General features: G+C 39.3%; 1 protein-coding gene across 2 annotated transcripts in view; it reads left to right on the top strand.

Annotated features, from left to right (window-relative positions):
• NUDT3 (nudix hydrolase homolog 3) overlaps positions 1 to 16,529 on the top strand; it is a 45,908-nt gene that overhangs the window by 3,756 nt on the left and 25,623 nt on the right. For both annotated transcript variants that reach the window (XM_077382077.1, XM_077382076.1), the window contains exons 2-6: positions 9,782 to 9,961; positions 10,482 to 10,559; positions 12,542 to 12,638; positions 13,336 to 13,469; positions 15,333 to 15,414. In XM_077382077.1, the coding sequence (XP_077238192.1) occupies positions 9,782 to 9,961; positions 10,482 to 10,559; positions 12,542 to 12,638; positions 13,336 to 13,469; positions 15,333 to 15,414 (571 nt within the window). The remainder of the gene's footprint in view (positions 1 to 9,781; positions 9,962 to 10,481; positions 10,560 to 12,541; positions 12,639 to 13,335; positions 13,470 to 15,332; positions 15,415 to 16,529) is intronic.

The raw sequence follows: 16,529 nt of genomic DNA, 5'->3' as shown, positions 1-16,529 counted from the left end.
TTACATTTCAGATCTCTAGAAAGTCCTTTGAGAACCTAGATCATTTATTATGTTAATAACTGAAAATTTGGGAGAACCAAAGGTATTGATAAATGTTATTCTTGATCGATGTATCCAGTGTCATGACCAAGAGAAGAGAATTCTCACCCAAAATTTTCTAGTATCTTCAGTTTAGGAAGATGTATAATGAACCATGATTCTGTACAAGTTGCATCATATTTCTTTTGGTCATGTAATTTTGAATTTATTGACTGAAATAATAAGTGGGTGGCGGCAAACTCATTTGTATACATGAAATTCATAGTGTTTGTTAGAAATGGAGCTAGGGTTAGATGAGGGGAAGAAGGAGAGGAGTAGAGATGATGGAGAGTCTCCACTAGGGAGATCCTCATGTAAATGATGTATATATAGGCCCATCTAGGGCAACATGAGTATAAAGACTATAATACCCTCACTCCTACAAGTAATATACTCTCCAACACTCCCCCTCAAGTTGGAGTGTATATACTATGGAACTCGTGCTTGCTACAAAGAAACTACAACAAACAACTAAAGATAACAAAAAAGTACAATAAGCTCATACACACATCCAGCTTGATATAACACTCCTCAAGCTGGTGTGGTGAATACATAATGAAAGCATAATAAAAGATAACGACCACCATGATAATACAATCGTCGAGATCAACGGCCACAAAAAAAAAAAAACAGCTCTCCCTGAAGCAGCACTGCTGAGAGAGCGAACAGAACAGGGCATCCCCCTGAATGAGCGCCCACCGAATAAAAGCTACAAACCACGAAGGATCAAACAGAAGCACCTCGGCACGGAAATAGTAGCGATCCATCGAGCAAAAGGCACACCAAAGGCGCGCACAACGAACATCGGTGAAGTAGTACAGCGCCAAGAGAAGATAACGTTGGGGAAACCATCGGAGACAAGGTCACGGGGAAACCGTCGCCTGGAGATAAGAAGAAAAGGAGAAAGATAACCAACCAATGATGGGGAAACTATCGTCTGGTGACAAGGTTGACGGCATGAACATCGTCGCCTGAAGACAAGAAGAAAATGAGGGAAAATATAAACCAACCAACGATGGGGACACCATCGTCTGGAGACTAGGTCGACGGCATGAACATCATCGCCTGAAAAGAGCAGACCAACGATGGGGAAACCGTCGTCTCGAAACAAGGTCGACGGCATGAACATCGTTGCTTGAAAAGGAGCCGAACAACGATAGGACACCATCTCCCGGAAAAGAGAGGTCGACGGGAAAAGACTGTCGCGTGTAAGAGAGCCGACCAATGATGGATATGGAAGCCATCGCCTGGAAAAGAGGGGATAATGCATAAAGCCGTGAAGACAAAGAGTGACTAGGGAGCACAACAATACTCCCCCTCGAGCGAAACTACATGAGCCCGGAGATGACAAGACAAGGAGGACAATATCAAGACAAACGAAGAGATAAAGCATAAAGCCGGTCAACATGAAGAGACATGAAAACAAGAAAGACGATAATAATCACCAAGGGGATGAACGAATAACATAAATAGAAGACGATAACACTTTCAAGAAAAAACAACATAACAACATAGCAACACTCCCTCAAGAAGACAACAACATAACAACACTCCACCAAGAAAAGACCCAAAGCACTGCATGAGAACACTGCCCCTCAAGTTGAAGGTCTTGCAACGGAAAAAAAATGAAGACAAACAAGGCACCACACCTAACTCGGACTTTTCATCGAACACTTGGTGTGTGCCTTGAAGAAGACAAAGAAACGAAGGGAAACAAGGCACTACACCTCTCTTAGACATTTGAGCAAATACTTGGTGTGCACCTTGAACAACTACATAAAAGACATACAAAAAAATACATAGAAGACAATGTAAAGAAAGAGATGTAATGAAAGAGATGACATCAACAAAAGAAAAGAAAAGAGAACCACAGGAAAAAAATACAGGACAGCAAGAAAAACAATACAAGACACTACTCGAACAGAAGACTTTCAAGACACAAAACCCCTTTGAGACATTTTATTAAACACTTGGTGGGCACCTTGGAGAGAAAGACAAAAGATATGAAACACAACAAATATAGATGGAGAAAAACAAAGATGAGGATAAAGGACAAGAAGACAACACTCCATACGGCAACTCAAACGAGAGAAAGAGAGAGTAGATGCGGCCGAGGAAAATGAGTTTGCTGATAGAGAAACGATGACACAAAAAATACCAAGAGAGATTTTAGAGGTTTGAAACAAAAACAGAGAAATACAAGAGATACGGTAGGGGAGAGAAATCTTAGGGAAGATTTGAGGAGAATAAGGAGATAAAGAGAGGAAAACGGGATACAAGAGAGCTATGCGAGAAAGAGATAATGGCGTGGAGGGGGATAGACTCTTCTTCTTTCCTTCTTGAAGGATCAGTCCATTGGCTGTGATACCATGTTAGAAATGGAGCTAGGGTTAGATGAGAGGAAGAAGAAGAGGAGGAGAGATGACAGAGAGTCTCTATTAGGGAGCTCCTCATGTAAATGATGTATATATAGGCCCATCTAGGGCAACATGAGTACAAAGACTATAATACCCTCACTGCTACAAGTAATACCTAAACTACCCTTTTTTTTTAAATAGTGATATATTGAATAAAGGAACCGAGATGGTCTACAAAAGTTACAAAGAAGAAACACAAGGAACTAAAACAAAAAATACAATTATGGCGGGAGATGATCCAACCACTCCAAGCTCGACCTGCTAACTCCAGATTTGGCTAGGGAGTCAGCTTCACCGTTCGCAGATCTCCTAACATGCACAAAAGATATGGCCGATCCAGACACCCAATCTGAAATCTCCTCAATAAAACTGAGGAATCTCCAAGGAGGGGGGCGAATCCCGAAAGCCACCTTACGACATTGGAAGAGTCTCCTTCCACAATCACCTTATTCAAAATACTTTTATTTAGATGTTAAATACCAGAATAAGCTGCTCTTACTTCCGCCTCATTTGAGTCACTTGTACCATTAGGGCCGGAGAATGCCCATACCACCACTCCTTCATTCCGAAGAAGGCCTCCAATTCCCGACGGACCCGGGCTCCCAAAACAACCGCCATCAAAGTTTAATTTGAAGAAACCATTTGGTGGCGGAGTCCATTTTTGAATCACTTTAGTTTTAAAAACCGCTTCATTGCAGATTATTTGCCACCCCTCCCAAAGGTCATAGGCTGACACAGATCTAAACATTGGAATACTCCTCGCCCACTGAATAGATAACGCAACAATTCTCAACAAACCCCATAGGATGATTTGACCTTCCCTTCAAAAACTCTTTCGTTTATTTCTTTCCATATATACCACCACGTAGCCAAAAGACAAATCCTCCATAGCATCTTCCCCTTCTTCTTCCAAGGCACAAAGTCCCAACATTCAATCAACTTTGAAATTGGTCTCGGGAAAACCCATTGGATACCAAATCTCACTAATATCAGCCCCCAAATTTCTCTTGCTACCCTACAATGCATAAAAATATGATCTATGGATTCTCCATCCTCTAGGCATAGAGGGCAATGGTCCACTAACCATATACCTCTTTTTCTCAAGAACTCAATAGTCTGGATTCGGCCACAACTGACAGACCAACCAAAGAAGCATACTCTTGGAGGGCAGTGAAATGACCAAAACTTAGCTGATATGGACTCCTCATCTCCCAAAACAAGCCGATCATAAAAAGATTTAAACGAGAAGAAACCCGACGAATTCCAAAACCAGATTCTTTTATCCGATCCGGACCTCTTTATATAGCACCCCTCAATTAGATCGAATAATTGCGAAAGGGAAGCCAGTTCCCTATCGAAAAAATTTCTCCTGAATTTTGGGCACCACACCACCTTCTGATCAACTCTTTCAAAACACTCACACACAAGAACTTCATTCTCTGCTGCAACAAGCAATAAATCTGGAAATAAGAGACCCAAAGGCTCCTTGGAACACCACGCTTCAAGCCAAAATCTGATCCGCTGGTCTGAATAAACTTTGAAACAGCAACCCTTTTGGAACTCATGACTCATTCCTAGAATATCCTGCCAAGTTGTTAATCCCCTCTTCTCATAATAGTTACCTAATTCCCACTTTCCCGAGAGAAAGCCATACTTACTTCCAATAACCCTCACCCACAAAGCAGAGTCCTCCTCTCCAAATCTCCAAAGCCATTTACTCATGAGGGCATAATTGAACCCCTTAATTCTTCTAATACCCATCCCTCCATTCTTTAATAGAAGACACACCTTTTCCCATTTGACCAATGGAATTCCACTCTTGACACTCGCTCCTCTCCAAAGGAATCTACGTTGAATTTTCTCAATCCGCAATGCTACACTTACAGGGCACTTGAATAAAGAGAGGAAGTACACCAGAATATTAGCAAGCACCGACTTTATCAAAGTCAATCTCCCCCCGTTTGAAACGAAATTTCTCTTCTAGGTTTCCAATCTTTTCTCTATTCTTTCCACAATTGGTTCCCAAAGAGTTTTGCTCTGTCTGCCCACTCCCAACGGTAATCCAAGATAAGATGAAGGAAGCACATCAACCTTGCAGCCCAAGATTTCAGCACAGATTCTCATTTCCTATGGAGGAATATTTATATCAAACATCCTCGATTTCAAAAAATTTGATCGCTGCCCAGTTATCAACTCATAGCATCTCAGAATCGCCTTTAGATTTAATAATTTAATTTTATCCGGCACACAAAATAGAAGAGTATCGTCTGCAAATTGCAAAATCGATACTTCCACTTTATCCTTCCCAATTGCAAAACCTTCAGTCAATCCCTTCTCACTGCCTTTCTGGATCAACTTAGAGTTTCCGCGACTATGATGAAAAGAAAAGGAGATAAGGGGTCTCCTTGCCTCAATCCGTTTGAAGATTTGAAAAAACCTTTTGATGAACCGTTTACCAAGATAGAAAACCAAGCCGAAGAAACTCACCTCCATTTGCTTCCGAAGCCCATTCTCCCAAGAAGATAGTCCAAGCAGTCCCATTCAACTTGATCATAAGCCTTCTCCGTATCCAACTTGCATACCACACCTTTTCCACCATTTCTCAGATAATAATCAATGGATTCATTAGCAATAAGCGAGCAATCCAGAATTTGCCTATTGCTAACAAAGGCACTTTGGCTATCAGAAACAATGCTAGGGAGGACCACTTTTAGGCGACCAGCTAACGCTTTAGCTAGAACTTTATATAAGCACCCCACCAAGCTAATAGGCTGAAACTCCGAGACTTTCGATGCTCCCTCCACTTTGGGAATCAGAGCAATGAATGTAGCTCCCGTTCCACTATCAAGATGAATCCCTTCATGAAATTCCTTGAAGAATCTGAAAATGTCACTTTTGACAGAGGGCCAGCAAGACTGAAAAAAGGCTAGACAAGACTGAAAAAAGGCTAGACAGAAGCCATCTGGCCCTGGAGCCTTGTCTCTATCCATAGAGAACATAGCTTTTTTAACCTCTTCCTCTTCGAAATGCCTTTCCAACTTGGAACTTTCCTCTATAGATAAACTGTTAAACTCCACATCCTCCGGTATTGGGCGAGCAAGGTTCTCAGATGAGTACAGAGAAGAAAAGAAATCTACAATCGCCAAAGAAATGCTTTCCTTACTAGAAATCATGATACCGTTTCATTTAGCACTTCAATTCTGTTCCTCCTCCTCCTAGCACTAGCTATTGCATGAAAGTAGGCTGTATTCTTGTCCCCTTCCACCAACCATTTGACTCTGGACTTCTGCCGCCAAGTTATTTCCTCATGTAGAAGAAAAGCCTAATGCTCTTGCTTAATTCTGCCCATCTCTTCCAAGTCCTCTTCCCTACCCCCCAAACCACTCTCTTCTAGAGCTTGCAGCTCCACCATCCTATACTCCAACCCAAGTTTTCTATGTAACATCTGCTTTTTACTTACCCCCACCCAATCTTTAAGTTTTTTCTTAACAAATCTTAACTTCTTCCCTATCACTACATCCGCTTGCCCTTCCACCTGAATAGAGGACCACCACTCACCCAACCTTTCCTCCATCTGAGGATAGTCAAGCCATGCAATTTCAAATTTGAACGGAAGCGGGCCCCAAGACTCCAACCTCGGATCAAGCAATATGGGACAATGATCCGATACCGAATGGATCAAGGCCTTTTGGAAAACATGCGGTACCACAGCCAACCATTCAGAAGAAATCAGGAAACAGTCTAGCTTGCTACGACTCTCGCCTCGAGACCAGGTAAATACCGATCCAGTTAATGGAAGGTCAATAAGTTCATGGTCCGCTATGAAGTTAGCAAAAACCCTCATATTTTGACTTGAGCTATTGCATCCCAGCCTCTCCCCTACAGACTTTATTTCATTAAAATCACCCCCAATGCACCATGGATAGGACCAAAAACTCCTAACTCTGCCCAACTCTTCACAAAAAGCCTCCTTTTCTTCCCTAAGAATCAGGCCATCAACCCCCGAGAATAACCACAAAGACGCATCCTCTACCTTCCTAAAAGCCACTGATATGGAGAATTTGCCCTTCCACACTTCAAGATTTTTCCAGCAGCCTTCATCCCACGCCACTACAATGCCTCTAGAAGCCCCCACAGAGGGAATAAAATCAAAGTCCTACTCCGCCTTCACACCACAGCTCCTAATAACACCTCTAGAAATATCCTCCAACTTTGTTTCCTGAATACAAATCATATCAGACTTCGAACTTTTAATCAACTCCTTTATCTGAAGCTTCTTTCCCTGAGACCCCAACCCATTTGAATTCCATGATACTATCTTCATAATGGACTACCCTTAATGGTGAACCTCCCCTTTCTCCCCCCAGACTTCCTCCCTTTCAGGTCTGATAAAGGATCATCTCCAAGCATACCCCATCATAATTAATTCATGATTTTAACCTTTGTAATTCCCTATCTTTCTTTTTAATCAATTCTTCTGCCCGACTTGCTGAAGACTGGGCTTCCGAATCCCTTAGCTCCCTTTAAAGCCTCCCCAAAACCACCACTAGAACGGGCCTCCGGAACGATCTTATGTTAAAAAATCTTCCCTGATGATTCCAGCAAATCCCTTCTACTATGCATTCCCTGAACCTCAGCACGAGATCCTTCAAGACACGATAAACTCTCCGAAACATTATTCACCATATTAATAACCTTGTTAAAATAGAGGAGACCCCCACCAATTTCTTTCATTCTGATCTTAAAACATGAGCTGAAGAGAAACCCCGGCTCATCCCATTGGAAGATACCCTTAAGATATTTATGCCTCTCTCGGCTACTCCCCCCTTCGCAAGGAACAATATCTGCAACTCTTGACAGCAAGAATTGTGTTTCTCATGCGAATCCGCACTTTGCTCTACTACCACCTCAAGAGATTCTTCAAGCTCAACCTCTGAGTCAAAATTTCCTTTAGAAACCCCCCTCTAAGCTCAACCTCCCCATCAGAATCTTCCTGAATCATGGCTGAGGCACTACACCGATTTTCAATTGAAATAGATCCTCCTACCGTTGAACCCCCGCTAGAAAAAGACAACGAAAAGCATCTTCTACCAAATTTGGCCCCACTAAGCTGATTTAAGATGGACCCCGACTTCAAGTAAACATCAAAAGCCAATTGCCTTTCCTCTGACCCATAATCTTCTATATTGACCAAGGAGTCCAAGGCCCAAGGACTATTATCACCCACTGGGCCCCCGAAACCCGAAGCCCAAATGGTACTAGCAGGAGAAAGTCTCCCTTTTGAAAACAGCTAGACACAACAGTGTTGAAAGATTCAAAATAACCATTAATTAAAGAGGTGGGGTCCACTACTGCCATTTCTGCAGGGCTACTCCCAAAGATACTCCTCCACCTGTAGCCTGCAGGAGAACCATCAATTTGAACTTCAAAATCGTCGCCAGGTACCCTGATGCTAACCTGCGCCCGATGAGGAGTAGGATAGCACCCATTGCTAACCTGCGCTACCTCGACCATTCTGTCCACCTCTGAATCAGCCAAACCCCCGTCGACCACGTTCCCAAACTCCATTAACCCTCTCTCAGACCCATCTTCTTCAACCGATCGATCGCTACTGGATTCATACAAACTCTCTGACTGCTCCCTTTCATCAGATATTTCACTCTCAGATAATCTTTTATCCCTCCCCTCCACCTCCTGGAACACCCTCACCCATCTGATGGATCCCCTTAAAGACACCTGAAGAGAAATTTCCTTTCCCAACACCCCTTCTGAAGAAATTAGAACCTTTGCAACCGAGTAACCATACCCAGCTTCACACGAAGGGTCCATCTCCACTACTTTGCCAACCCTTTCCCCAATTCTCATGAAGTTTTCTTCGCACGATGCCTCTGGCGGCACACCTTCAATATTCCATCATTGACGCCTACCTTCTTCCCCAAACTTTTCAACCCACAAAGAGAGCTCAGTAAAAGGAGAGTTGATTGCCTTCTTCCATGCCTCCATAATCTGCAGTCTATTCACCCCTATCGACAAGGTAATTAAAATCTCCAACTCCGAAATCCTATACACCACTACCTCCCCAGGAATTCCACTTCTGCGAGAGAGCCAAAGCTCCATAGCCTGCAAATTTCCAGACCACCCAACCTTATTTTTCCCCAGATACCCAGATCAGCGTTACTTATTGATTTCAGAGGAATCACTTCTATGTTAAACACCATTCCTTCAGAGGTCATCGGAGAAATCTTCCCTTGACTTAACCTGACCCAGTTCCTTCATGAAACCCTGATTCTGGACCCACTCTTTTCTATAGCTGAGGAAAATTAAAATCTCTACTCGATCACACCTTGTTGCACTCCCAACACTCCAGCCTTTTTCTGAAATTTCTAAACCCACATCTAGAACATCTCCATTCCCCAAAACCACCTTTCTTGCGCCTCCTTGCAACCCTATCAATCCTCTTTGTTTTCTTGCCTTTTGAAATAACCCAACTGTTCTCCGGCAAATAGCTAGGCCCACAGGTACCTCCCACAGGGCTCCGAAAATCTGCAGCTCTCCCATCTCCCAACGGACCCCAATGCCATCTGCCATGCTTCGGACCCTCTTTATACATTATTCAACAGTTTTGTTTAATGAATTTCCAAAACTTTAGGTAGTTTTGATTTGGTAGTTGGGTGAAACCATAGTCACAAATATTTGCCTCAGGAATTTCTCGGGAAGTGTATATCCCTGGAGATTTTAATTTTATTTTGTTACGTTCTGATTTATACCGCGTAAAAAACTAGAAAAAATAAAATATTTAAAAAATATAAAAATAAATAATTTAAGAAAAAAGTAAAATTATTGTGATATTATTACGTATTTTTTAGGGTGAATGATACAAATAAAATATCATGACATTTTTTTTTAAAATCGAGATTATTTCGGGATTTCATCTTTTTATCAAAATGTCACTATAAAATTGTGATATTTTGAAAAAAACGGAGATATTTGTGACTACGGGTGAAACTTCATTGCTTTGCAGGGGACTACATAAGTTGCTTAGTTTATTGCTAGAATAACTTTAATTAGCATTAATAAAAAGGGACCAATATCCACTTGATGTTCGATTGGAGTTTTACCACTTCACTACTCCTTCAGAGAAAAGTTTCATGACTCTAATAATCTTTTTTTTTTTGGAGGTTTTGATGTATTAGTATATCCACCCCAATATGTAAAGGACATTTTTGTTGTTGCTTTTTATGGGATCCTCCTGAGATGCAGTGTCTCGTAAATTTTGACTTGTGCAGGGGAGATGTTCATAAAGATGGTGATTATCATCGGGCCGTTCATGTGTGGATTTTTGTTGAGAGTACACAAGAGTTGCTTCTGCAGCGGCGTGCTGATTGCAAGGATTCATGGGCAGGCTTGTGGGATATCTCCAGTGCCGGTCATATATCTGCTGGTGATACATCTCTTATAACAGCCAGGTAGCTAAATCCATATTCGAGGTATATGCTTGGCTGATATTTTCTTAGCTAAGGTGTACCATTTGATCACTGGGAGAAGCTTCTATGAGAAAAAGAAAGCAAAAGGGGCTTCATATATTTTTTACTTTTATATTTCAAATGCTTTGTATCAATCTGTCTTGTTTTCTATAATGGGTCACTGGGTGTTTCGAACTGTTTTGAATTTGTATGTGGTAGATCCGTTTGCTATACCTCACGGGAATGTGAGGTTGTGTTCATTTCTCAACCTTGCTTTTCCTCAATAAAAAAAATCAATTGCAACTAATAAAGTAATCTCAAAGTTAATTTCTTTCTATACCAAAAGATAGTGTTGAATTATGGATATAATTTTGCTATTCAAAAAAAAAAAAAAAATTTGTTGGATTATGGATATTGTGTAGTTTGCTGTTCATTGTTTTAGTTTGTAGATATTATTCTTGATCGAGCAGAGTTGTTTGCTTTCCATATTATACTTCTAACAAAAGACTTTGTTTATTTTCAGGAGGGAACTTAATGAAGAGTTAGGTGTAAATCTTCCAAAGGATGCATTCGAACTGATATTCATTTTTCTTCAAGAGTGGTTGGTCAACTCGCTTTTTTCTGGGGAAACATGTCATTTTCCTCTTTTTGCAACGTTTTTCATCCTAAACTATTACGTCTGAGTAGATATACTACATATGGTGCACTAATATTGTTGTGCTGCCTTTTGCATCGTTGATATGAATGTAAGAAAATTTGGCAGCTGTCTCTGTTGTTTATTGAATTTCCAGTAAGAAGCATATATTTTGTAAAGTGAAATGGTGATTAGCAAAAGGTAATTGCTTACACATGATACCTTATAAAGAAAGCATGGAGTCATGAAGATTTCATATTGTATGGATGATAATTGATGTGTGAGCATTGGCTAGTGTGCAAGTGGCATGCATGCATTTCTGTTTGCTTTTTATTTTAGAAAATAGTGAACTTTCATAATTGGACAAGGAAAGCAAAGCTTACTATGGGGGCAATTTGTTTTTCTTTCTTTGAGCCTACTGTGCATGTGACATGCGTGTGGGTGATTGGATGTAGGTGACCACCAGACCATATGGACAAGACCTTTTTCATGCCCAATGGAAGATACTAAACCCTTGATCTGAAAGATTTTAGGCGCTCCCCAACAAATTTTGACTGCTAATGCTTTTAGGCTCTGATCGCATGCACAGGGCCTCTACTCGGTTTCCCATACAAATGGCTGCAATCACCACAGACGTGTGCCATGTGTACAGTGGATCATGGGCAAGGAAAATGTCTTCTGCTTGTGAGAGTGGGCCTATAGTTTCTCTACAGCCTTCATATGTTAGAAGCGAACATAAATAATAAGCATGAAGTCATTTTTTCTGATGTTTTATTTCATGCTAAGAAATAGAACAACTTAAGTTCTCAGGGGATTCGAGGATGGTAGGAGCCAGTCACTTGCTCTGAATGCCCTGGTAGCTAGGATACCTTGCATGCCTGCTTACAAATCCCAAAGTTGCTAGCTTAGTTTATTTAAACTTGCTGACCTGCCCTGATTAAATTGAGCATTCTTTTCCAACATCGATTTATTAAATTTGACGAGCTGGAAAGCTTGTCCTCTCTAGTTTTCTAAATTTGTATTAAATGAGACATGCATATGTGCCTATCGAGATCAGAAGATGAATCTCTAGGACTGGTACGTGTTATTACAGATAGAAACCAAGTTCTATTTTTTAACAATCTTCCAAAAACTTTGGTGCATATTTGTCATATGTTTTCATTAGTGTAAAAGTGGTTTGACCAAAGGCGTAAACACATCATTTTGCCTCCATAACCATTGCGTAACAGTCTCTAACATGTAACCAGATGTGTTGTATCTGACGAGTTATCCCTTCTTTCCTTATGTGCATGGTCTAGTCCATATGGTCGATTGCTTTACCGCTAGCTCTTTGATCCTTCTGTTTTACAAGAGAGGGTTCCTCTGAGCGGTTCCTGTATATGTTTCCTATCATTTCCTTCAACAAATTAACATAAGGTTATTGTTGAGAAATACAAATCTGGACATGTTCCTGCCTGTTTATAGTTTTGGATTTGAAGTTTTTCTACAAGTTTTTGAACCTGTGAATAGTATGCATTCTTTGTATTATGCAGTGCACTTTACATGCCAGAAATTGCATATGTTTCAGTCATATGCACTACGTTCGATTGCTATTATTTGCATATCTTTTTATTTATACCTTGTATTTTTTTGCATCAAATTATAGAGAACACACACACATATCATTTGTTGGGCATAGCATATACTTACTGTCCAAGGAATATATGTAATTTTCCCTTAGTATTGACATTCATTCTCTTTCATCATATCCTGTTATAAAGGCACTTATGTTTCATTGAAACTAGGAACAAAATACCGTTAAATATATACTTTGCACATACGTGCAATTAATCATGAGTTGTACATGATTCTTCATGAGAACTTGCAGTAGTCCAACAATGATTTGACTCGGTGCTACTTTAGAGAGGACATGTATTTATGTGGTTTTTTTTCTTTAATTGTTAATGCAGTACTATCAATGATGGGAAATATATCAACCATGAATTCAATGATGTATACTTGATTACTATCCTGGATCCGATTCCTCTGGAAGCCTTTACTCTTCAGGTGAGATCATCAAATTGATGATTGGATGCTACAATGTTCTGATGAATATGATTTCCCACTTGCATTTGATTCATTCTCGTCCACATGGGTGAGTGCCGCAGTTGGATATCATGCCTGTTTGTACTGTGCCACATGGAGTTAACTTGGTTACATCTTAACGGGTTATTGCATAAATCGGATTAAACTTGTTACACTTGTTTCAAAGTGAAATCCTGGAGTCAAAATGTTTTCTGTTCCCGTTCCAAAAGAGAATTTTTTCTGTTTATTATCCTGTTCGTGTTTTTTTTTTCTTTATTTTTCTTTTTGATACTTGATTAACCAATAATTTGAAGAATATGCATGCATTTCATTTGACGGGATTGTTACAAAAATATGATATATATATTGTGCATGTATGTATATTAAGAATTGGAATAACAAAATAACTAGTCCAGCCTTGTAGAAAGAACGAAGAGGAAAAAAAAACCAGCCTTGTAGAAAGAAAGAAGAGGAAAAAAAAACAACTTTCCCATATATTTGTACAAGTTAATGATTGACTCGTCCGTCCTGGTCAAACATGTTAATGAAATAAAAGTGACTTTCCAGTTTATTTTTCTTTTGCCTTATTCAAATATTGATGAAATTGATTCGTTGTCATCAACTGAACTTTCTTTGTGCACATAAACTGATCAGTGCTAGTTTATTTTATTTCTAGTAGGAATCAGAAGTTTCTGCTGTTAAATATATCTTCTGGGAAGAGTATAAAAGCTTACTTGCAAAAGAAGATCGAGAATATGTCCCATACGATGTAAATGGGCAATACGGTCAATTATTTGATATAATCGAGAAAAGGTACGATATTGCAGACTATTATAGAAAATAATGTGTACTGTTTTTGCAATTTTAGGTTCTATCAATTTTATAACAATTATCTCCAACATGCATGGACCCGGAATAGATTCCTTTTACCTTCTTCATGAATTTTTTCTAAAGGATTCATTTAGCTGACCCCAACTAGTTTGGGACAAAGGCTTTGTTGAGTTGAGTTGAGTATGCATGGACCCGGAATGACTGTGCATATCACCCTGATTTGTGTGGTCCATCTATATCCCTTGGCTAGACATGTTTTAAGATTGATGCCTGAAATGTGTGAAATAATGTTATGATATGGATATAGATGGCGAAATTTGTATTGTTTCCTTTCCAGGCTTGGTGTACTGTCTCATGGCATGTAGATGGGTGATTTGACTTTTAATAGCTTTATCTGTAGTTGTCAAGTAAGACATTGTGAGACAGTTGCAGGAGACACCAAACATTTGGAACTTGTGGATGAAGATCATTTAATCCTTTCAAGGGTCCAAAGGAATGATATGAAATGTATGAACATGACCATTCAAAAAAAAATAAAAAATGAAATGTATGAACATGTTAGTGAAGATCATTGAATCCTTTCAAGGGTTCAAAGGAATTATATGAAATGTATGCTACTTGGGAAACTGTTCAATTATGTGTAAGAAGTTTGGTACTGATATAATTCAAAGATAATTGGCTGGTAAAATGCTTTTTGACTTCTGTTCTGACTTGCGAAAAATATTGCATTTGACAAAGGTGAACTCAAACTGAAAACACCTGCTTGCCATCTTTTATTTTTTTAAGTTTTTTTTCCCGTTAAAGATAGAAAATTAGGAGATATATTAATAATTTCTTCTTAAAATGTCTGCATTACTTACTCCTAGGCTAAAATCTCTGCTTCCAACTGCGAGCAAGGCCAACTTGAGAAATGAATTTTCAAAGTTGAATAGTGGACTTTCTTGCATATAAAACAGCATTTGCTACCACTACATTTGACCACTAGTAGCAGAATAATGCTGGTAGGACCTCCCTGCTAATATCACACTCTCGATTCCTTCAAAGGATTACATTTGATGCAGGGTAAATCTTGAATGTAGGGAATGTCGATAAAAAATTGTACTTATTAAGTTAAGATGGCGAGTAGCTTGGTAGGGGTCTTCAAAAACCTGATAAAAAAAGCGTAAAAAGCATGGTAGAAAAGGATAGGACAACAAATATGTTCCATTTGGATTTGATGGAAGTATGGAACAATGGATGACTAAGAAACACTTTTGGCAAGAAATGATATTTTCAAAATTTATTTTTATTTCATTATACACACCTTCACAGTCAAAAGTTTGTGTATATGCATATGTAAGTCTACAGCTGTAATTGGCGATGGCAATATCTATATTATATAATGTATAATCTACACACAGTTGTAGTTGGTGATGGCAATATCTATATTATGTAAAGTATAATATGCACACACATATATTATATGTGTATATAACGTATTTATATGCATGTGTGTGTAAACAAAAAAATTGACTGTTTCTAGGTATTCCGACACATACTAATCTTTGACATGATATGTAATTTTAATTTTATTGCTCATTTTCAGTACACATATTCATTCTTTCTTCCCTTGTTCATCCTTCTGTTTCTAGATTAAGGAGAATTCTATCCCTCTTAGCAAATTAGTGCCTTGGTTGTCTCACGTCTTCTTTTATGAGAAACTTCTCTGGTTTAGATGGCATGTCATTGTTAGTTAACAGGACAACCTTTATTCTTGATAAAAAAAGTTAATAGTCTTAAAGAAAATCTAATGTACTACTACGTAATTTCCTTGGTATGCCAATGATTTCAAGTAAATTGATGAAGGTACAAAGAGAACAAGGAGGCACGCAGTCTGACTCTACAAAAACAGCTTGCTCGTTATGCTCCTATCTGTCTTGATGCAGAGGTGAATAACTTAATCATGTTTTCAGTCACATTGCGTTGATCCATCAATGTCATAGGAGAACATGGTAGTACTTTTGTTGCTTTTCTACTATTGGGTTTCTATTCTGAATTACTATAAGATTGGAAACACGTTGAAACACGAGAAGATTTAACTGCAGATTGGCACTGTTTGATTTCTCCTGACTATCAAACACTGACATTTGGTGTGTTTCTTGACTAGAATTTTCATGGCTCTGTATTTCTTGATGATCTATATATATATATATATATATATATATATGGATTGAGGAATTTTATGGGGTCTGAGCATTTTGTTGAAGAAAAAATGCTGGTGGAAAAAGCAAGGAAGCAGGATTCTTCCATGGAGCCTTCGATTCCCGCTTTCGATTCCCGCTCTGGCAACCTTGAGCATGATTCTTCCTTGGGAGCCTTCGATTCCAGCTTCGATTCCCGCTCTGGCAACCTTGGGAAAAAGTACAAATGGGCCCCACATATTTGGATCGTCTAATCCATTCATTTGTTGCTGCCCCCTCACCCCACCCCCATCACCACCACCACCAATAGATAGGCCGTGCAACAAAATGATCTCAATAGGATGATCCTAACCCTTCTATGTGTGGAGGTCGTCATTTTTTTGAACTTTCTTAACAGCCAATTTTACAGAGTTTATCAGAGGGGTAGGATGGTCCTGTACAGATGTTTTCGAGGTAGAACATATCTACGAACTACGATGGGACCAATAAATGAATGGTTTTGAATTTTGATCATCCAAGTATTTGGACACCACTTTTAATTTTGCTACCCATATTTTTCTTTGGATAAATACGCTTGGACAGCATATAATTCTTCATTAGTGGTAGAGATTGCCCCACATAAATAACATCTCTAAGAGAACACTCTTAGTGAAACAGGTTTCTATCTCATTGGCACAACGCAAAATATGAGTGGAAAAAACTCACTTCTCTTACACATTTAAGATCCTATTGATGATATGTGCCAAACACCATGGGCCCCAGCCGTTGTGCTTTCCTCAACTAATCACTAATCACATTAGATGAAATCCCCTAAATTCAACCCACAATCTTTTCCCCCATATCTTTAGATAAAATTTGGAGG

The sequence above is a fragment of the Tasmannia lanceolata genome, unplaced genomic scaffold, assembly GCF_043159265.1.
Source record: "Tasmannia lanceolata isolate RefF3 unplaced genomic scaffold, GAP_Taslan_0.1 ptg000006l, whole genome shotgun sequence".
NCBI lineage: Eukaryota > Viridiplantae > Streptophyta > Magnoliopsida > Canellales > Winteraceae > Tasmannia > Tasmannia lanceolata.
The sequence above is the reverse complement of the archived record's forward strand: the minus strand, read 5'-3'. Positions and strand labels throughout refer to the sequence as shown.